Here is a 23429-nt window from a genome sequence, read left to right as displayed (position 1 = left end):
ACAAAAATCACTTGTGGGTCAAAAAAAAAAAAAACAACTTAGTTTTGTTGAATTGTCTTATGTGAGTGCCAGACCTCTTGCAATGCAGCCTTACAGTCAACAACATTGTATCGGCAAGAACTGACTTAAGGTATTTAAGTTGTGGTTTGTTTTAGGTAAGTTAAGTTTAACGTGGATAACAAGAAACCTGAAGAACTCACACCGGGTCAAGGATATTGAACTGAGAAACGGTCTTGGCAAACATTTTGGTTTCGTATTATCTTACAGCCAGGGCCTTCCTGCTTTACACTGTTCCAAAATGTTTGGAAAATGAGTCATGCGAAATCCTGTTTCTACTGGAAATTTCTACTGTACTACTTAAAAATACTCTCCAGTTCTGAGCTTCCCATTTCCCCTCCACAGACAGCAAATATTTTAATTCAAAACAATACCAGGCAGTCCCTGAATTGAAGGTCTGTGGCCTCTCCCTGCTTTTTTTTTTTTTGGCGGGGGGGGGGGGGCCGGGGGTGAGCGCCCCCATCCGCATAAGGTTTAGATCAGGACGCTAACGCTGGACGACCCCTTCGCGACCTACGCCATTGTCTCTCCTGACGCACTCGCGCGCCGAAAAAAGAAGCGCGAGCCGCGATCTCCGGCCGCCTGTCGGAAAGCCCCCCGCGGTGAAAATGGCGCAGCTGAGGACGGCTAGCGGCCCACATGATCCGCGCCGAGAGGGCCAAGTATGAGCAAATGACCAGGAGACCCCTGGCATAACCCCGATGAAAATAGAATGGCAATTTGTGTCCGCATGAGAACAGCTGGGCGGAAGGCGGGGGGCGGGGGGTGGGGGGGGAGGTAGGGGGCAACATAGCTCAGGCGGTAAGAGCACTTGTTTGGCAGTCGGAGGGTTGCCGGTTCGATCCCCCACTTCGGGCACATCGAAGTGTCCCTGAGCAAGACACCTAACCCCTAACTGCTCTGGTGAATGCGAGGCATCAATTGTAAAGCGCTTTGGATAAAAGCGCTATATAAATGCAGTCCATTTACCAGGTAGGGGGTTTAAGCAGACGCTGGGAGGGCAGCAAGTAACGTGGCTTCAATCTGCTGTTCACCCTGTGATAGTCCAGCGTGTAATGAGAGCTACGGGTCAGTCCGCAGTATTTATTGCCTGTCAGCGCAAATTTTTTTATAATCCGTCACATGAACGTGTCTTTCTCTGAGCCGCGTATCATCACTCAATACTGTGTACTACAGATTTGATCTTTTAAATTTAATTCTAAATGTCAACTTACCTGAAAGAGTGCTAATGGACAAATATATTATTCAATTTATTTTAAGGTATCTTTGATAATACATGTACAAAAGCAACATCTACAGAATCCCTGCATCCTGTGTGATGCTATTGAAACTAGCAATATTAGCACTGTCTGTGTTTTTGTGTGTGTGTGAGAGAGAGAGAGAGAGAGAATGAAAGAGAGAGAGAGAGAGAGAGAGAGAGAGAGAATGAGAGAGAGAGAGGCAGAGGGTGGGAGTGCTTGCATAACTTCTAAAATACCCTGTTGTCACTCCTACGCCAGGCTCATAAAACTTTACCTAGATTGTTTTGGAAATGCTGAAGATACCAGCTCTTTAAAAATAATTTGAAACCAGACCCCCAGAATGTCTACCCAACCCACTGTTTGACATTTTGTAAACACTGCGTTGTACTGGACAGTTTTTCACGCGGGATATAAATTACCCCCCCCGTGTCATAATCGGGGGAGGGTTTATAAGGGGACGGGCGTGCTCTGACCAAACAGTGGCTATTTTCACGGCGCTATAAAAAAAAAAAAGGATCTATAACCTTTCCAAGACAGCTGCTCTCCCATCACGAGGTCCACCGTGACCTAAACTTAGAGTGAAGAAAACGTGCGAGAGGAGACTTAGCGGTGTTCCCACCTTTCGCTGCTTAGAGGGTCAGGGCCCCTCGCTGCTGGAGGGGGGGAAGGGATAAGAAGTTGCACCATCCCTGTCTAAAAAGGATGAGTACCTCCAATTATCTGACATCACTGATTACTTATTACCCGACCTTAAATCAACTCTGAGGCGTAGGTTTTTTGGAATGTTTTTTTTTTTCTTTTCTTTTTTTTTTTGTTCTCCACTGTTCTAGAACTCCGTTGCATTCAGTTACCAGTAGTGATTGTTACATCACCATTAGAATGTTCAGTTAAGAACATTCTAATCACACATTTGTGATTTTACACCTTTTAGGGTTAAATGAAATGCAATTCAATTGTACCTAAAATTCACAGGACTTCACAAAAAAAAAAGAAAAGTAGAATAATGGCCATCCCATTAAATAATAGGATTTATACAGTTAACAGGATCTCTTCATTAAACGGTCTTTCACTGGCAACATTGCTGCTATTTTTACGGTGTGTGTGTGTGTGTTTATTTACTTATTTTCCAGGGAAGCAGTACTAAATACAGCCTCGGTGGCAGGAAGTGTTTGGACTGTGTGGGCTCATACAATTTTGTGCCAGGCCTAAATGACAGTAATGAGACTAAAACAGTCATTTATCTGGACAGACAGTCTGGCAGTGAAATCTTCTGTAATCAGCTCGGCTTAAACACTGTCCCCTTCACGCACTGATTGTGGTTAACACTGAGATCCATCGTCCCTTCACAGGTCGAGTGAGAAAGTCTAATTGAACGCCGTGTGGTTTACAGTGCTTATCAACATCCACGGCTGATCCAGTTATTTACCCACTCCCCTTGCATCCATTGTCTTGTTGGAAACCCGCTTTGATCGTTTAACTGAACTGACCCGCATTTTTGTTTTCTCCTATAATGCAAATTTTGCCGTGCGTAAATGTAGGCTATCTGTTCAATGAATGCGATGCCACGGCACGTGAGAGGCGAAGTGTTTGATCGCTCTTCGCGTGCACAGAGCGTTTGATTGACTCATTTATCTCTCTTCTTTTATATGTCTCATTTCACTTTTGATCGCCTGTCTTCCATTCAGGATGAGTGAAACCAGTCACGGTCTTACGATCAATTTTGGTCTTAAGTATGTCTTACGCAGAAAACCACGTATAAATAGTTATTTATAAAACCTTACTTTGACGTGGAAATGATCTTGTCTCTACGCAAAGTATAGACTTGAACGTAAGTGATTTTCCTGCTGGTTATGTAGGTGTATTGCCGTTTGGGACGCATATGCGTCCAAGCCTGTGGTGAACTTTGCATTAGCTTTATGAACAATTTGATAGGAATTATCAATTAACGGTCTTACGATCAATTTTGGTCTTAAGTATGTCTTACGCAGAAAACCACGTATAAATAGTTATTTATAAAACCTTACTTTGACGTGGAAATGATCTTGTCTCTACGCAAAGTCTAGACTTGAACGTAAGTGATTTTCCTGCTGGTTATGTAGGTGTATTGCCGTTTGGGACGCATATGCGTCCAAGCCTGTGGTGAACTTTGCATTAGCTTTATGGACAATTTGATAGGAAATATCAATTAAAGGTGTGTGGAATTAATTGCCAGACGCAAGGTGTGTTGAATTAAAAACAGGATGCGATGTTTTATAAATAGTGTGTCAAATTAGAAAAAAGTAACCGTGGCTGTTCTTGCGTTATTGGAAGACACTGAAAACCGTGCTTTTAGAAGGGAGAGTTTTCAGAGACTAAACCCTCATTTGTGCTAGCATTATATAAGGGGAAATCGCTGATTGTAAGGCACGTTCAGGTGCCGTCAATTTTAAGTTAATTTAAGATTTAGAGATCACAGGTGCGTATAGTTACAAATGGGCTTCTTAGAACCTGCGTAAGCAAGGTTTTATTCTCAGTATTTTGCATGAATCGAACGTAAGCACACCGTCGGAAATGATCTTAAGACTAAGTTCAAGTATAAATCTAGGAACATTTTTATAAATAAGGGCCCAGAGTTGATCGCGATTACGTGAATTTCACCAGAGTGAATGTGTTAACTAAATCTTTAGTCCGTACTCTTGACTGCAATGGTGCCACTTTCACTTGTTATATGGCAAATGTAACATGCTACACTTGTACCTCCATCCAGCACTCATATTGCATTTGTACCGCTGCCTTGATGTTGTAGCTCGTTGTCATGCCTCCTAGTTTGACTTGCCATAACTTTCGTACCAAGCCTATGCTTGCCTTGTGAACTAGTCTTATGAATAACTGTTATATGAGTATTGTACCTTAATCGGACCTGTGTTTTGCAATTTGTTCCAATGACCTTCGGTATGCACTTATTGTAGCCTACGTTGCTTTGGATAAAAGCGTCTGTCAAATACATGTAATATAAATGTGAAAATGTCACAACAAAGAGTTGTTCCTGACCAGGTAAAGTTTTAAACCACTAGTGTAGGTAAATCAATCAATCAGTCAAACTGTGCAATAAGTGTTGTCTTTCCCATTAAGAGCAGTTCAAACACAAAACGCAATTTATCTTGAGAACTGTGTACATGGAAAAAAAAAAACAATAACAATTGTTTTCAGGGAGGACTTGAAGGCCCCGAATGACTAAAATATGTATTCACGGTTTATGTCTTCGAGCTATATGTTTCACTTTGATCCGTGCACGCGCACGAGCGCTCGTACCTACTGCTCGCCTACAATGACGCGCTGCCCGTCACTCATGCATAGGCTACCGCAGTGGTTCTCGAACCATTCTGCGGATACCGCCAGCGGATCCTGGTGCTTGATGTGTTCTACCTGAAACACAACTGATACAACCAATCAAAGTCCTTGCGGTATCCAAGGAGAGGTTTGCGGACCAGTGGGCTAACTACAGCATTAACAATGTTCTATTCTACTTACTTGCTTTAATATACTCTTGCTGATAGAGGGCGCCAAATGCTTTCATTCAATGTAACACGCAAAAAAAAAAAAAAAAAACTCAATGAACTAACGGAGTAAGATGACATCATAATAAAAATCACAGATGCAGACTCTGGCCCCTCTGTTATTTCTGCCTCCAGTGGCAAAAATATGTTACTGCGCATCTTTAGATGCGCGCGGACAGACAGACAGTGGATATGACTGACAAGCAAATGTCGATTAGAAAATAGAGTTTTAAAAACTATGGCTATAGTTCGTCTGTTTGTAGTTTGGTCTTGCGCATAGGAATTTTCCAGTGTTTCAAGGTTTCATTTTCCCCGCGGAACACTAGGGGCATGCAGTATACCTTAGAGGGAAAGCAGTGGTTGAATGAATGCAATGACCTTCTTGGAAAGTTCCTTGGGCTTATATATTGCAGGCATTGTGACACGTCGCCACTGCTGCCTAAGTATGGTAAAGATGCATTCTGACTAACAGTGATATAACTTGGCGGCGGAGTGCTATTTTTATGGGTCGGACTGACACACAATATGCATGCTGTACAATAATACCGTTCAGTTTTGGCGACACACTTGCCTGGCGTTTCGGCACATTCAGTACGTCAAGCTTCGACGACTGCATTTCAAATGTACCAGGATTTCCAAACGGTCTGGACTCGAGTCTCTGAAGTTGTACGGACTCGGTCCGTAGGATAATCCAAAGATTTTAAAGATTGTTCTGTTGGTTTAAAACATTGCGCTATTTAATGCGTCACATTTTTTTTTTTTTTTTTTTCAATGGCTGCATTGTCTACATTTATTATTGAATGTAGGCTTATTTGCATTAATTTCTGATTAGGATATCAGTCCCTGGTGACGCCCTATTGCTTCTCCAAAAAACCCCAGCTAAAAATAAAAGTTCATAACGGGACGTGACAGTGTGAATAGATTCAGCATTGCTGAATGGGTATGAGTTTTTGCGCACAGAGAGAGAGAGAGCGAGAGAGAGAGCGAGAGAGAGAGAGAGAATGGCTGCGATTTCATTGGGCTACGTGATTGAGAGTGTGTCCTTAAGGAGGGCGGGGAAGGGAGAGAAATCCAAGTGACGTCCTGCTCGACGGCTACGCTTAAAAGCTGCGAGTCGACCTCCTTTACTTTCAGTGGTCAACCAGCCAGCACCGAAGGAGGTAGACAGCGCCAGGCGTCGTAGCTACTGCGCAGACCCGTATCGACAGGCTTCTCAGAGCGGGGACAATAAGCCGAGCGAAAGATGGTCTAGACCGGGATTACTGAGGCAAAAAAATACCGAATGCTGTAACGGTATATTCACCGACGAGAGAGCTCCAGGCTCGCTTAGTTTTCGTCTCCACTCCCGTCTCCTCTTTGAGAGATACGTTCCCATGCGATTCTTCAGACTCACATTTAAGTGTTTCGTGGATTGTTTTTGAAGGTGCTGTCTAGCTCGGTGTTTTTCTTTTCGTGAGCGTGTCTCATTTTATTTCTCATTTTCGTTTCCTTAATTTTATGAGCCGATTCTGAATTCCAGTTGCCCTTTCCCTAACGCGATCCGCGGCAGTCTTTTGTCAGCATTCTCACCGCTGGGCATTTGACTTTAAAAAAAAAATATATATAAAATATATGTATAATTCCGTCGACTAATAAAACCACATACTCATACGAGAGCAAGGATCCAATCGTCTATACATTTGGGGATCGCCGCCCGAAAAACGAAAGGACATTCTGGTGCCCTTTCTTGGGGGTGAAACTGAACTGAGAAAAATTAGAGGACTGTACTATCTGGGATAAAATTTATATTACTAACTGATCTCGTCAGTGGCTTTATCTTTTCCCAGAGTTTTTAAGAACTGTGAGGGTTCTTTGTTTACAAGTGGATGGCTGGGATGGAGAAATCCGCTCTGAATAGCGACTGCTGCGCTGTGAATCTGGTCCTCGGAGAGGAGAAGAAGGGCCACCTCATCCCCAACGGAAATGGGCACCAGGGCGTGAACGGGAACCTGGTTGGAGGTGCAGGGGCTGGCGCAGCTGGGGGTGCACCTGGAGCCATGCCCCCAGTGGACAAAGTTGGGTACCCCGAGCGAGAGACTTGGACCCGGCAGATGGATTTTATCATGTCCTGCGTGGGATTTGCAGTAGGGCTGGGCAACGTGTGGCGTTTCCCCTACCTCTGCTATAAGAACGGTGGCGGTAAGTGTAGTTTTCCCTGCCCGTTTTCACCCAAAACCCCTTTCCATTGGCTGTGTCGCTGTGATAACTAACACGGGTACTAAGCCCGACTTTACGTTTCCATATACGACTTTTGGTAAGCTGCCCGTCCGTCTGTTTCCTTTGGGAGACACGGCGAGGAAAGGAATCCTTGACTTGAGACAGTTTTCAGGTAATTAAGAAGTACCGTGCGGACGTCAGACCGTGTGTTGTGACGTCACGGTAGAGGGTTTAACGCCTTCCTTGGCTGATTTACTCGGGTGGGAAAATAAAGAGCGCAATTTCTGTTGCATCAAGAAATTGGTTGTCAATTTTCATCTAAATCATCGATTTCAAAGAATGATATAGGCAAATAAGAGTGAAACACGGAGCCATATATATATAGGTTCGCTGATTAATTTAAACCTGTTATTCTGCTGTAAACCCTACCAAATATGTATCGCCAAATAGGAAAATCAAAAGTCGACGTAGGCTCTAGCCGGAGGCAATACTGACCGTTTTTACGCACAGGCATTTGCCTTCTGTAGCGGAGAATCACCCCCGTCGCCTAGTTAAGTGCGTACCCGACACCGGCTGCCATTAACTGGTCGTCAACCGCCACTTTATCCCCAGAGGTTGTATTTACTTATTTATGGTCTGCGTTCACGTCCATCTGTGCTTTCGAATCGTCGGTGCATCAGCGCTTGGATGTCAGTCCTTCACTTACGTGTCACCATAGCCCTCCCATTTTTTTTTCCGCTGTTCACAGCCTACTCGCTCATTGCTGCGCAGAAGCGCAAATATAGGCTATATCTTCTCACCATCCTCGCGATTCCGTTTGCGTAAAGCAGTTCTTTAATAATCGAGCTGTCAAAGCTGCAGCAAATACTGAAATATTTTCAATATAAGCGAGCTGCAACGTAAATGCAGTGCCGGTTATTCGCCGGTCATTGTGTGCATAATGCCGGTTGGAAGAGGCGATCAGAACATTACCGGAGCACCAGCAGCAATCACAGTTTTCCATAATAGTTGCTTAAATCTTATTGAGATTTAGTATTTCGGTCGAAAGAGTGGAAACCATTTTGTTCTAAAATATGTTTTTGTCCCTCTGGTAATCTCAATGGCCAAGTCTCTTTCCTACAGCTCTTGCCACTTCAGCCATAGCAGTGGAGTGCAAAACTACATAGCTACATGAGCAATGACTTGTGAACAGGAGGTGTCGCTCACCCTTGCCTCTGTTCTGACCAACCAATCAGAAAATGTTTTAACTTTAACATTATTTTACGATTGACTAGAATAAATACAATTTTATTTGTATAGCGCTTTTTACAAAGGAAGAAGCCTCCGGGCAGGGTGCTGCATGTGCCGCTGGCGGCCAACGGCTAATTGCAAAAAAATCTGATTGCCTAATACATGCGTAGCAAATAAACGGGAGACTGAGAGTAGCCTACGTAGAAGTGTGACGACGCGCGAGGCGTGCTCGCTCCTGGAAGCTTAACTGATATTTCAAATATTGATATTGCCCACCCTGTCAATGCATTCTAGAACCACCCTTGCTCGTGAAGACATACCTCCAAAGTAAACGTTATTCTGACGTTCAGATTTGCGAATCTGAAATGTATATGAACCCGTTAACTCGTGTGCCTCAGTAAGCATCCTAGCGGTGGGGGTAATGCTATACCCTGTTATATAATTACCCTTGGATTGCTGTAGAAACAATAATATTAGAAAATGCAGCATGTTGAAGATGAATGGATGTTTACCACGATTACTTTATGTATTTCATATTCATTTATGTGCATTCATGAGATATATGCAATACTTTATAATGTTGTAGCAACCCGACTGTTTTTTTTAAATTGATTCATTCAAATGAAGTGATCGGTTTTCATATTTGGGTGGTAGCCTATATAGTCAGATGGTTTTGTACAGCTACAACTGAGATTAGTGCATGGTAGCCACATTTTCTCTCTCTCCAGGTGCCGAGCCACATTTAGAAATCAATTGTCTGAGTGTTTTATACAGAAACACTGCTTATACTGCTTATAAATTAATAGTGAGGGGAAATTTAGGAAGTGTTTAAGAAGTTCTTCAAATAACATAAAAGGTTTATGTGATAATAAACCACAGTACCCACCACATGTAGCCTTCATGACTATATCAACAATGAGAAATTTCCAGTTAGTGTAGGAGGGACATAGTCATGGGCAGATGTATTGTGGTATGTGGTAAATGTGACTGTAGATGATATATAAAGGTAGGCTAAATGTCCTCGTGAAGAGGTGTGTTCATGTGTTTTGGTCTATAAAATCCTGTTGAAATTGATTGTCTTACTACCTTTTAGGTGTGTAGCTAACTTTGTGAATTTCCATTCAGCACAATTAATTACTTTCTCATGACGAAATCCGCCAATGCAGCTTTAGTTTAAAATTTCATTGAAAATAGATCATTAGCATTAAAACACAACTGAGAAAACAGGATGTGTTGCTGTTGTTTCATGTCTGCAGATTGGTAGCAGCATGATTTCCTTACATAAATGACCTTGTACAGTTCTGTTTTAAATACAGACATTGGTGGTAATCACCAGCACTAGATTCATTATTATTCACTAATGAGAATGAACACATGTCAATGAATCATTCCTGGTCATCTGATTCTTTATTTATTTATTTAAAATTCCTGCATCAGATTCACGTGTCTCATGAAAGCTTGGAATAGTTTATTGTATGTGGGCGAATGAGGAAGCTGTCTCCTCCAGTGAGGATGAGCAACGGTTAAAACGAACAGGCTGAGTGAGCGTTGATTAGCCTGGCAAAAATCAAAGGTCTTGTACAAATGAAACCACCAGCGAGTACAGCGCTGGATCTTGGTTTAGCAGCAGACTATCTTGGGTGACCTTTTCCACACTTATTCTCCGCGGTGTAGAGTTGCTGTACCAGGACACTGTCCTTGCCAAAAGGTCTGGAATCCCCAAATCTTGGTTCTAAGCACTTGTGACCTTGTGGGAGGCCGCCTTTCACCAGTTCTGTGAAAAGGCAGAAATCCAGTAAGGCCAAACGGTTTTTTATTATATATGGTTTGATCATGATTTATGACCTGCTCAACCATGGTTCAGGTTTCAAGCAGCCTCTTTGGCACTGACAGTTTGTCAGAACCCCAGTAAATCATAGGCAAGCTTAGTTTAAAAAATAAATAAATACATTTATTTTTTAAAAACCTAATAGCTGAAATGTAATACCTGAATAAGGAGCTGGCATGTGTTCTAAACAAATACCCTTTACCGAAGTCCAGCCATATAAACTTGACTCCTACATTGTAAACCTACAACTAAACTCTGTTTGTCATATGATCAAATATTTCTCTGATGAGTGAATGCTGATTGTTAGGTGGTGGATATTTTCACTGAAAACAGCACAGGCTCCTTTTGATAGCTTTCCGATGTATTTGTAGTTATAGCCCATTATATAACTTGCTTATCTATGCTTCTATAAATGGTTAAACAGCGTCCACTATGGAATGATTATTTTTCTAAGGCAACCTAATTTTATGGAGGCCAACAAAGTACCTGTCCATCAAATGTTTGAAAGGAACAATGAACAAAGAAAGCTGCCGTTTATTTATAAAGTTAAGATAAACATAGGTGAAATGCTATATTCCACAGAGTCCCCTGTCTAAAATTTCTGTTGTACCTCGATGCTCTTTCTGTTTTGTTTTATTTGGCCTGAAAACAACATTCTCTCTGCTGTCTGGCTTGCCACGTACGGGGCGCGAGACCGAAATTGCTTTTCTGTCTGTTTGTCTTGACCGGTCATTTGCTGGATTTTCTTTCTGTCCTTAATTCAAGCCAGTTGTGTTAAGCTGAATCATGTTTTTTTTAAAGGTGTACAGTTGTTGTCAGTCAAAAAGGAAAGATTTATATTTTCTAGCATAAGATCTGTTTGTTGCCATTCTGAAATATTGCGCAGTTGATATGTTAGGTTCCCTCAATCTTTTTATAAAGATTTAAATGAATGCAAATGTTAAAATTTTTCGTAACAGATCATTTTGGTGAGTTGGTGTTAAACGGTTTGAAGAAAAAAAAAGGCCTAAAATTAGCATTTAGTTGTAATTCAAAGTTGAGGACATGTGTTTGATTGAATCCAGCCCATTATGTTTAAAATGATATTGCCAGAGAGGGATGGATGGCTTTCGTTTCAGCTAAAGGTCCAGCAGCGGGATACCTGAGCCTGATTTCGGGGGAGATTTTCCTTTCTCTGTGGTGGGCCTGTTGATATAGTCACTGTTCTGGTCGAAAGGAGCCCCTGTTCCCATAATCCAAAATTACACGTCCCCCTTCACTGCGTCGCCCTTGTGTCCCTGGTGAAGCAGAAGAGTGATTTGGCCCAGGTGTGGGGCTTTTAACTGACTCTAACCCTAACCCAACAGCGGGCGAAAAGGGGGCAGGAATGCCAGCTGGTGGGAAACGGTATGAGGCAAACATCAATCCTCTGGAACTCTATCACTTGTTCGCTCAAAAAAAAAAAAAAAAGCTGGTAACCCGGCAACCCCGGCAGGCACTGACCTAACGCCAGAGTTTGACAAGAGGCCTCCGGAGAAGAGCGTCTTCTCCGCGAGAATGCTTGCTTTACCCCCCAGGGAGCGCGGGTCTAAGGTAACACGGAGAGAGAGAGAGAGAGAGAGAGAGAGAGAGAGAGAGAGAGAGAGAGAGAGCGAGAGAGAGAGAGAGGTTTAGGTAACCGGTTCGAGGGAGACGTCTCTGCCGCTCGAGGCTGCCAAGCTCGGTTGGTTGTCCTTTTGTGCGTGTTTGTGTACGTTCCCCAGGGGGTCACCGAGAGAGGCTCGGCCAAATCAAATCAAGTTACCCGGGGGTTGAAAAGGTCCCGTTCGCACAGGGAACAGAGGGACATGACATTGAATCATGCGATGCCCACGGGTGGCGCCCCGCAGTCCTACATTTCTGACCTTATGAAAGTGCAATTCGGCTTCCCCTGGGGCGACCGCCTGTCCCCCTCGCTTTGTCTCGTCGTAATGAAGAGCCTCATTTCCACTGTTCGTGTTGGTCCCTCAGGCGTCTAAGTTTACGGTATTCCAGTTTCGCTCCCTGGACACCATCTTCATAATCGCTGGCAGTGCTGGCATTTAACGGACTCTCTGATCCAGAGCGGCTTACTCATCTGCTGACGTCCAGAGCAACTTACTCACCTGCTGAGGTGCAGAGCAACTTACTCATCTGCTGAGGTCCAGAGCAACTTACTCACCTGCTGGGAACCAGAGCGGCTTGTACAGCTTTTTTACATACTATCCATATACACAGCTGGATGTATGCTGAAGCGCAATGCTGGCTAAGTGCTTCGACTTTGCTCAAGGGCACAACAGCAGTGTCCTACCTGGGAGTCAAACCGGCAACCTTCCAGTTGCTAGTTCCCCAACAATTAAACTGCACTGTTGCCCTTCATAGATTCCCCCTGGCATATTTGGAGCTCATTATGATATGAACCTCCTGATCTTACAGTATGCTGGGCGGTCGGAGGCAAGCTCAAAGCCTGGTCCAGGTCCGTAGTTTTTATATACAGACTGCTACCTTGATAAGCAGGCAGAAAAAACACATAATCTGGCTAAATGAAAATAAAAATAAATAAGCATTAGTCCTGCTCAGTCTCAGCGCAGTTATCAGTCTGTCTCATTTGAGTCCAGCCAACAGTGCCAGTAGAAGATTTTTTTCAGGAAGTTTCTGCGCAGCTAGTTTTCATTCTGAGGGGAAAATGAATGAAGGGGGGAGTCCATGGGTGTAGCTGCCAAACCAGTGCAAATAAAATTAAGCCTACGGTGGACACAATTTCCCAATTCCACTAAAAGGATGTGAGGACTAACGCTCCACAGCAACCTGCCAAGACGTCATGAATTATTCAGCCGAACAGATTAAATATATACACACAAAAAAAAAACCTCTTACTCACTCAAGTGTACTTTCTGTCAACTTGGAACTTTAATGCTAGCCGACAGTTTTTTTTTTTTTTTTTTTTTTTTTTTTTGTCAAGCTTGAGGACAGTTTGCAGACAGGACAGGTGAATCTTCAACTTATTTGACCCCCGCTCAACACCGAAGACCTCTCGTAATTGCATTTAACATAGAAACTAGTCTGCAACCCTTCGACTTCTGTGCCCTTACCTGTACCAACAGGTATGCAAATCAGCCGTACTTTTTGGCATGGCTGATTTGCCTTTTGCCATCCTCTAATAATACCACATTTCTAATGAAATGTTAAAAAGACATTGTGAGTAGTAGTTTGAAATGGTAAATTCAAATGTCACTATGTAAATAATATATATTATTGATGTCTGTAATTGAACACTTTGCCTACCCCTCAACCTACCCCCTATGTAGGTAATATCTTGATATTGACATTGTACAGTTTCCATTTCTCTGTTTGTTTACAGTGGATTTTACTTCTCGTTGCATTTGTTTCAACGCCCTTTATAGATCCGGTTGGTGAACTGTTCATTTCTCTCGTAACTGAACAGCTCGAGCAGCAGGCATGATAACCATGCTTACGACAGGAAGTTGTCACCATAACATCTTCCTGTATAGCAATTACAGCCTGCAGGTAATAGGCAGTAGCAGCTGCATTAGAAACACTGAAAGTCCGATACATTGGCTAAGTGTCACATTGGATTGTAATTAGTGAACCCATGGGTATTGGTCTGTGTGAATTCCTGTGCAGAAGTGCACGTCCATTTATATACTGTTTATATACTGTTTGGCATGCAAGTTTCCAAAGTCTGGCCCCTTAAATTGCACCAACCCGTATTTGGGCCTGAGTTGGGTTAATTTGCATTCATTCTGATTTTTTATGGTGAGCTTTTCAATCAGTCTGGCCACACGATACACCGTTTGACAGTGTTAAAACTCACTGCTCTATCGCTGTAAACTATTTTACGGGTGGGGTATTTGATGAAAACTTCAATCAATGGACCTCAATCAATGAATTAGTAAACTAGTTAGCTAATGTATTTATTTGCCAACAATGCAGAATGCTCATTTTTGGCGGTATTGTCATCAAATTTGGCACTCACTAATATCACTACACTTAAGACAAGTTACTCACACTTTTCAGCCGAACACTTGTAATATAACACTCATGGAAATTGCGGACTTGCTAGTTTCACGCTAGTGAGATAAAAAAATATATAAGCACACGCGTTCACACCAAGACTCCTCAGCTTACCGACCCGAGATACTACCTGTTCTCCTCACCTGCATTCCTCCCTAACTAGCCCTGGGGAAGTGGTGAGCAACGAAACAAACAAACAAACAACCAACAGAAACTAGTCAGCCCATGGAGGCACTCCCAAATTCTTTGGCCTCACATCAGCCAATACGCCCAAAGGGCTAGAAACCACAAACCGTAAAATCAAAACAAAAAAAGGACTAATGAACAGTTCGAGCAGCAGAGGAAATCTGCAAAGCTCCCGGAAAAGAAATACAGACAATAATTAGGCCACCTTATTTAATGCGCACAATAGCAATCAACAAAACATTTCCTTTTAATTTACAAAATATCAAAATGCTCAAGCTTTATGTAATCCATCATTAAAATGAGGCATACCTTAAGCGTGGGGACCAAACAAACACTCCCCCCGCATACACGGACACCCTTCCACACCAGCGCTATTACTGAAAAATGCACGATCAAAACCTAACGATGGTTCTCCGTTCTCCAACAAACATTCACATCTTAAACCCATTCCATCTTGAGTTTGAGATAGGGCGACATAGCTCAGGAGGTAAGACCGATTGTCTGGCAGTCGGAGGGTTGCCGGTTCAAACCCCGCCCTGGGCATGTCGAAGTGTCCTTGAGCAAGACACCTAACCCCTAACTGCTCTGGCGAATGAGAGGCATCAATTGTAAAGCGCTTTGGATAAAAGCGCTATATAAATGCAGTCCATTTACCATAGATTAAAACTTTACAAAACCTTGCTCACCTGTTGTAGCACTGCAATCTTCCGGCTACTACAACAAGACCGCTGCTAGATAGTTTGCTCCTGCACTGAGCAAAACGGCAACGAACAATTTCGATTGTTCACTACACCTTCTTCCAACGCCAACGAGAGTGTGTGCACCTGTCCTCTCGTCCGGGCTGGAACCAAAGTGCTTCCCCCAATGATATGATTCCCCCCCATTCCAATTTATACCGGCCGCTGCATCAGGTGCCACCCGCTACAGAAAATTTTGGTAAAGGACGTGCACCCCCCCCCCCCCCCCCCCCCCTTGGCTCAAAAGCTCAGGTGGACTCTCTCTCTGCAGGTTCAGAGCTGTGTACCTGCGTGGATCCTGCTCTGCAGAGGCAATGCTTCTCTGCTTTTGAGGCCCTTAGTGTCTTAAAATTTGCCCAATAGGTTTGATGCTTGAGGAATTTTATGGGTTTTTTTTTCCCACCTTGCTAGCCTTTGAGGGGGTTGTCTTAAGATCTCTGCAGTTCTTATTAGTTAGGAGCATGTGTACCTCCAGACAGGCGTCACTTGTGTGGCAGTGAAGTCCACCAAAATGCTCATTCAGCTCCTTTTATCAGCCGACATCACAGTGCAAGTTGGGACAGATCCTGGGCCTAGGTCCTACAACAGTATCAGTGACCGAACCACAGGAATAACTTGATTAACCTGTATCAAAGCTATGGCATTTACTCACATTACTTTACAGCCAGCTTCAACAAGAATTAGAGGGAAGTGGTTGGCGATCACAAACACACCAAGAACAATTGGAGAGAAAAAAAACTCCACTATATGGCATATTTAATTGCCTCGGGCAAAAAGAGGCATAAACCATGCCTTATGTCTCTGTGTTTGTATGGTGAACCCACTGGGCAGTGTGTGTGTGTGTGTGTTTGGTCACCTGTCTGAGGTGAAATGCTTTTTTTTTGTTTTTTTGTGTGAGTATCACATGCTCCCCTCCGTCTCTCTGCTTCATTCATCATGGGCAGGATCACAGGCAGCTCCTGCTTCTCTTTTTTTTATTATTTATTTAAAAACTATTTTTAGGGCTTTTTCAGCTTTATTGGACGCTGCAGTGCGTGGAGAGATGGGAGGAACGGGGGATGGAGGGAGGGAGGGAGAGAGAGAGAGAGAGAGAGAGAGATACACACACGTGATGGAGGTTGCGTGGTCGGATTCGTGCTGCCGATGACGTCGCAGCACGTGGACAATGCTCTGCAGGCTACGCCACAAAACAACCCCTCCCCCCCACCCCCCCCACCCCACCCCCCCTCCCCTCCTCCCGGCCCTCGCTTCTCTGAGCTTGTTCGTCGGCCGCAGGTAGAGCGCAGAGCGAGCGCAGGCGCTCTGATTTACGGGCTCTGCAGCGAGAGCGAGAGCGAGAGCGAGCGCGAGCCCTCTGACTGTCATTGGCGGCGGAGGCACCGCAGTGTGCGCCACCGTGCCCCCTGACCACCGCTTCCTGGTCCGGCTCCGCTCGGAGCAAAGCACCATGGGACGCGAGGAGAAATGCTCCCTGTTTTATAATCTGTGCGTTGTACAGTATGTACAGGTATGCGGCCTGTATCATCCAAGAGAACATCTGTGATTTAATTAGCCTTGTACACCATTTAGTAACAGATTGCACTGTGATATGACACGTATGTGCACAGATATGTACACATGTTCTGATCACATATTGATATATAGTGTCCATATGGACCTGACACCAATGATGTTTGACACTTAAAGGCTATCAACCAATTCTGGAGCTGCACTTCTGCTCTGTTTTGTATCAGATTTTTGATTTTTTTGCTCGCTTCTGAGCCGCAGACATGACATCTGTATGGTTATGACAGAAAATATTATTTTTAAAATTTCTGTGTGTGAGTGAGTGGCAGAAAGAGCCAAAAAGAGAGCAAGAGAGAAAGAAACATAGCTAATTATCATCTATGTTCAGTTACAATTTAAAATCGTGAACAGGGTCATCCTATTATGAAGTAATTGCTGTGTATTCATTTTTTCAGTTTTTTACGGTAATTCCCTTGATTGTTTCGCAGGTGATACGATCCTCTCTTCCCCAACCCTCCCACTCTATCTTTATCTGGTCCATCTCCGGGGGCGGACAATGCGGGCATTGTGCACGGTGGCTACACCAGGCCCTGGGCGTGAGAAAGAATGTGGTCCAGGGATTCTGGGGTTAATTTTGGCCCGCTGCCCCGGGTGACATCAGTGCCTCGCCCCCACGTGACTTGCCGATTAAGAAGACCGTCCCGTTAATCTTATAATCTCTGCCCCCCCCCCCCCCCCCAACTCTGGCTGGGACCCAGGGTGCTTCAGGGTTCAGGGAGGAAATAGAGTAACTCAGCCCCCGGGAGAAATCCCTGACTGACTGCCACTTATGATCCACTCAACACAAACTACAGTTTTATTGCCATCTCTTTTTTCCACACACTTATCCCTGATGATGTATGCCGGATGTATGTGTGTGTTTTGACTGCCCAACAGGAAATGAGGTCAGATGAATTGACTTTGCTGGCGCTGGGAAAAGCCACGGCAGTGCATTATCCACTCTATTAGACTCGGATCTGATAGGTCTATCGGCAGAACATCTGCTTCACAGATTCCCCCAGACACACTCCAAATGTCGCACCATAATTATCCTGGCAAATAAATTAAGGGACTTAATTTAAGGGGCATACTTAAATCATCTTTTGTCGCCTCGAATTTTATTGGTCAATTGAGCCTGATTGTTCATTGTCAGCCCGCGGTCCAGTGGTAGCCTAACGGTAACGTCTGGAGGACTAGAGGCGTAACGCCACATCACTTCGTAGTGTACGCGAGGTAAATAAACGAATGGCGGTTTTTTTTTTTCTCCCAGCAGTGGCTGGCACGTGCTGGTTGTGAGGCAGCATCCCCACGTGCGCTAATGCCGGCGGGTGTGTATTTATAGTAACAGCGGCAGAAAGTCTAATCGGGGCCGACCCAGCTTTGACAGCGTTTTCAGGTCGGTTATAGAAAGGCCCAAAAGACTCTGCTGATCGGTTGAGAGGATGATGATGACGATGATGATGATGATGACGATGTCGCTGCTTGAGCCCGCGTCAGCCGCGGAGCACGCTGCCGCTCAGCCTCGGCTGTCGGACCTCCCGTCCATCCAAAACGAACGAGTTTTTACCTCTGACTTGGCCTGAAATAGCGCTCTCAGCGTCTGCCCCAGGTCGCCTGCATCCCAAGATCCGATATTCCCACGAGTTATGGAATTTTTATCCCCCTGCATGAGGTTTCTGATCGTGTCATAACTTTTCAGAAATAATACAAAAAAGTGATTTTCAATCACATTTTACATTGTTATATTATATGTGTCCACTTAATAGTATTGTTTCTAAAATATTTTCAAAATTGCAACCGGTTGATTTTAAAGTTTTTAAATATTTATGTTCTAAACATTTGCTTGTTTTCATTAAATTGTAGGCTACATTATCTGAACTGTGTGTATCAAACATCTAAATGTTCTCTTGTATATAGTATTGTGAAATTGTGACCAGGCTTTTTATCAATGACATGGCTTCCCTGTGTGTTTACATTTTTTTTAATGTTGGGGGGGAGGAGGAATGTTGCAGCTTTGAGAGAACAGCTTGTCAGCCATCTTTTGCTCTTTTCGGAATACCTCGGAGGCAGTGATGTCTACTGATGTTTCACCTCGAAAGGAGGCAAATGATCTGTGTACTGCCGCTGAAATGGAGGGAGTTCTGCCTCCGCAATCTCAGATAACTAGGCTATTTAATTACAAGGTTGAGCAGAGTTCCGGGTAGCGGTAGAGGACGGACTCTCTTTTTCCCTCCGCGCTTCGGTCACGATGCAGCGAGCATCCATCCACTGCGGCGTCTGTGCCAGGGCATCTGACTCACCAGCGTGTCGTCAGCGTGTTTAGTTGTCCATTTACTGTGCGCGGCGGCGGTCATGCGCTCTCTCATACGTCATCTGCGGCGATTGCCACGGTGCATTCTCTCTGTAAATGTAAATGAACCGCAGTTTTTTTTTCTTCTCGTCAGTCCCACAGAACTTTGTACATGTACGCGGTGCTTTTGCTGTAATTAACAGCACTTTCCTAAGTGAGCTATTGATGCTCACAAAGTGATTTACCAGGTTCACTCAGGAAATTACAACACTAGGTTTGCTCGTTTTAATTAGGCCTACCACAGGTTGGTAACTGGGAAAAATAATTGTGCTCATATAGTGTGCAGTACAGGCAATGCACTGAATGTTAATTGCTATTCATGTGTCTTCCAAGTATCTCTCGCTACGTCTCAGGGCATGTCATCCCAGGGCACGATTTTACTGCTTGATTGCTTGAAACAAATTAAACCGTTATTCACTAAATATCCAGGACTTGACCACATCCTTCAGTGGTAAATATTTATTGAAGCTGCCACAATATTTGGTTCTTCATAACAAGAGTAGAGCATAGTAGCATCCCCAAGGTTGGCATGCGCATTGGAATTGAAGATAAGTCTAATTATATTTAACTGCAACGTGGGCTATGTAATCTTGCTTTTTGTACCATTAACTGAACATGTTGACGGTTAAGAAACATTGCATGCTAACGGCTTCACCAAATGCCTTTTCACAGTTGTAGTTACGAGACCCTTTGGTCCTTTTCTTGTTTTATGAGTATAAACGTGTATTTTAATGACACATATGTATAGGTCTCCTACCAGAAAATGTGAAAGAGATTGTTTTCAATCAGCCTTCCATGCTGCAGTCCACTAGTATGTGTGTGTGTGTGTGTGCGCGCGCGCGCGCGCGTGCGTGTGTTGTGGACTATTCTGTGATAGAGAAAATCATGTTCACATAGACATCATATGGATCGCTTATGAATATGAGCATTAGCTCGGTCTTTGTTCCACTCGCCAGACTATTTCAAGCTCGCAGTGCTTTTAAGGAAAAAAAATAATCCAGTTCCGTTCCATCTGAAAGGCATCTTCAAGGTTAGGAGCCTTGTCAGTCCGTCGCCATATATGGCTTAGTGTGCCGTCTATTCAGCTAACAACCGCGATTCACCGGCAGAAAAAATAATCATGCTTCAGTTCCAGCCTCTTAGCAGCAGACGTCCTTGCTGCTGTGCATCCATGTTTTTTTTTCCAGTCTCCTGTTGCAGAGGGACAGGATGCTCCCTCCAGCCTGCAAGAGCCTTTGTTATGCAACGGAAGGGCACTTTGAATAGTCCGGTCTCTTCGCTCTTGGGGGCCATCTTTGCCAGCCCGATGGACGCGGGTGACGTCAACTGGAATTCATTCAGTGCGGCACATTTGTTCACTGGATTATCTGCAAGATTGACGCTGGCCGTCACTAGCGAGAAAAAAAACGATCCTGTCCCCTCCCACCGGCCCGCCCCCCCCCCCCCCCCCCCCCCCCTCCTCCTCCTCCTCCTCCTCCTCCTCCTCCTGTCAGTTTGAAACCGCTCAGCCGCGGAGTTTATCGCCAGCGACGGACAGGGCTCTCTGTGCTTCTCCGAAGCTCGTGCGATGGCGACGGCCATGGCTGTTAGATTGAGTGTTAATAAGGACACGCATCGTTGGGGGCAGGGGAGCATTGGGGAATGCACGTTTTACATAACACAGCCTTGGTGCTGGACGGAAAATACCTACGTTTCTCAGTTCGGATCAGTACCTTCATTTGATTTGAGATTTATTATTATTATTATTATTATTATTATTATTATTTTGGAGAACAGATGTTTGATGTGCTTGCCATCTGAAATGTGGTCTGAATAAGAGGTTAAATAAGAGAAGAAAATAAAATGAAATCATAAATATTTTAACATCTAAAATACTAAAGAACCAAATCTTTGCTATTCCTTAGGGTCAGTGTTTATGTTTTTATACAAGAAGTTTGGTCTCTCTTTTGGCTGTTTGTGTGGCCCTGGCTCTATATATGTTCAAGAATGGCTGAAAACATCACAGGGTCCATATCAAGAGTACTGAGAAAAATGCTTCATTGCCTCAGGCCTAATATTAGCAAAACAACCGAAGTATTCCCCTGATCTTGATTAACAGGAAGAAGATGGGATGGGATATAACACACGGTATGTGTGACGCGAGATCAGTCCGTTTGCTGGTTCTGTTCCCATCTCGCTCGTACCTGTTAATCTCTACATCTCATCACCGACGAACGCTATCGCACTTCCTGTACGCTTGTGTTGTAGGTGAACCGTGCCTTTCCACTGAATTCTTTCCCTCCTTTTTTTTTTTTGTTTTTTCTGTTCCAGGGGTGTTCCTCATTCCCTACATGTTGATCGTGTTCGCGGGGGGCATCCCCATTTTCTTCCTGGAGATTGCCCTGGGGCAGTTCATGAAAGCTGGAAGCATCAACGTGTGGAACATCGCGCCTCTCTTTAAAGGTACTTTAAAGCTTCCCAAAATGTTAAAATGGTGGCCTTGGGTATACATTTGGGGGGGGGGGGGGGGGCTGCTATCTCCGTCTTTCCAGCATTTCCATCTGTTTAAAAAAAAAAAAAAAACTAGCATGGACATATAGAGTAGAAAATGTATGTACATTCTTTTGTGGTTCACTGATCCTCTCGGAAGCTTAACACAACACAACACAATTTTTTTTTTTTTACAGATAATTTGATTGTGCGTGTTTCAGATGTGATAAAAAAATAAAAAATACCGACTTGATTTAGTGACTTTGATGCTTGAGCTGTGTAGAGACAGCCATGCTGCACGTATTGTAATATTCACAGAATTGTATGGGAGCTAATCCACTCTCCACCTGCTTCATCCGACAAATCCAAGCATCATATTCTGAGATATTTCACATCAAAGGGTCACGTCAGCTTTGCTCTCATCCAGACTTGAGGCCTTATGTAATGACTCACTTTTTTCCCACAATCCCCTAAACATTCAATTAATTTCACTACTTCTGTTGCCTCACTGCGAGTACATGGCTTTAACCCTCCTGTTGTCCCACCGGGTCAAAATGACTCCAGCCTGAGTTTTAACAGCAGTGAAATCCCCGCAATGTTTCAGCATGAAAATTGTTTACCTTGCCTGGTGTAACCTTCCTATCTGAAAGTTAAACATTGGCCTTTTTTATATTCTTAAGAATGCGACACACCATCAAGACACAAAGATTGTCTTATGAGCCTTTTCTTTAACCTTGCAGTTATGAAATCATTTGAAATCAAGTGAATAATAATGTGCAATCAAGTCTAACTGGGTAATCATATGATAGCATACAGTATAATTGAGTAACTAGGCAGGAAATGTAATTATATAGAAGAAAACAAAGTGATTTATTGTTTAACAAAATTTCTGCCTGTAAAATTATAAAAACATTGCACAGTAGGTTCCATTTTCTTGCATACATTTTACAGATTCAGTAATGTATTTGCCACTACTACTCTGTCGTGTTAATATGGAGGGCCATCAAACTTATCAAATTTATGATCTCAAACTGCATTTACTGGCATAGTACATTTCATTAGCCATTTGTACAGAAGCAGGTATTTTCTTTAACTACAGAACGCATAATTCAAGGAGTGATACAACATGTCATATAGCAATGTCTTATTCCGCATAAAACAAACACACACATCTGTAATGAAACTGAAACGACACTGTAACCACACAGACAACGTGAGTTCATATTTTAAAAAATCCAGTGTGTGAAACGTGTTCCTGTGTAATTTTTGTCCAATTGTCCTTTTTTGTTGATTTGGCAATGTTGGCGAAAACAAAGAATTCCCCCGTCATGACATTGCACAAGATGGAAATCACAAGTTGTTTTCCGTGTAAATGGGAGTGAACATAACATAATAAGATTCTGATATCCTTATCAGCCAGTGCTGTGAGTCACAGCCATGCTATCAATGAATTATGGGTAAGACTAACTTGGCCGGCATCATGTGACTGAATACTCACACAGTCTTCCATCACATTCAGGTTCACTGCCCTCTTCCATTATATGAGGGAGCACATATAATTATGCATACATGCACACACACACGTACACACATACACACACACACACGCACACACACACGCACACAGTGCTTTTTTAAAATATATAGTCATATGTAGTTAATGATACAAAAATGTACAGCTCAATAATTAGGTGAGCTCAATAAAAATTTTTCGCAGCTAGCTTTGGTATATGATAGGCTACACAATTCCTTATCCCCCTTTGACTTTTAGTTTGCTTCAAGCCACCAATCACAGCTGCAGTCTGAACACCAACAAGTTCTTCCAAAGAAATAAAAATTTCCTGCTCCAAATCTAGGACAATGGAAAGCCACATTGTCCTATTTTCAGTTTTGCAGGAAAAAAAATCTAGCAGAAGTAAATTATACTCTTGACACATTTGAAAAATAAATGAGGCAAGATTTAAACTTCCAGAAATCTTACTGCTAATTCAGTTATTTCTAATTTTATAAAATCTAAATTAT

The 23429-nt window shown here is 43.4% G+C and overlaps 1 protein-coding gene across 2 annotated transcripts in view; it reads left to right on the top strand.

Moving 5' to 3' along the window:
• Nucleotides 1-23429, top strand: part of slc6a8 (solute carrier family 6 member 8) — a 94511-nt gene that overhangs the window by 45031 nt on the left and 26051 nt on the right. The window contains exons 1-2 of one of the 2 annotated variants that reach the window (XM_035383535.1): nt 5856-7012; nt 21249-21380. In XM_035383535.1, coding sequence (XP_035239426.1) covers nt 6700-7012; nt 21249-21380 — 445 coding nt within the window. In that variant the 5' untranslated portion in view covers nt 5856-6699. Of the gene's footprint in view, nt 1-5855; nt 7013-21248; nt 21381-23429 lie in introns of those variants that run through there. The other variant, XM_035383536.1, reaches the window with a different exon arrangement.

The sequence above is a fragment of the Anguilla anguilla genome, chromosome 11 (assembly GCF_013347855.1).
Source record: "Anguilla anguilla isolate fAngAng1 chromosome 11, fAngAng1.pri, whole genome shotgun sequence".
NCBI classification, from domain to species: domain Eukaryota; kingdom Metazoa; phylum Chordata; class Actinopteri; order Anguilliformes; family Anguillidae; genus Anguilla; species Anguilla anguilla.
This window is presented reverse-complemented; position numbering and strand designations above follow the sequence as displayed.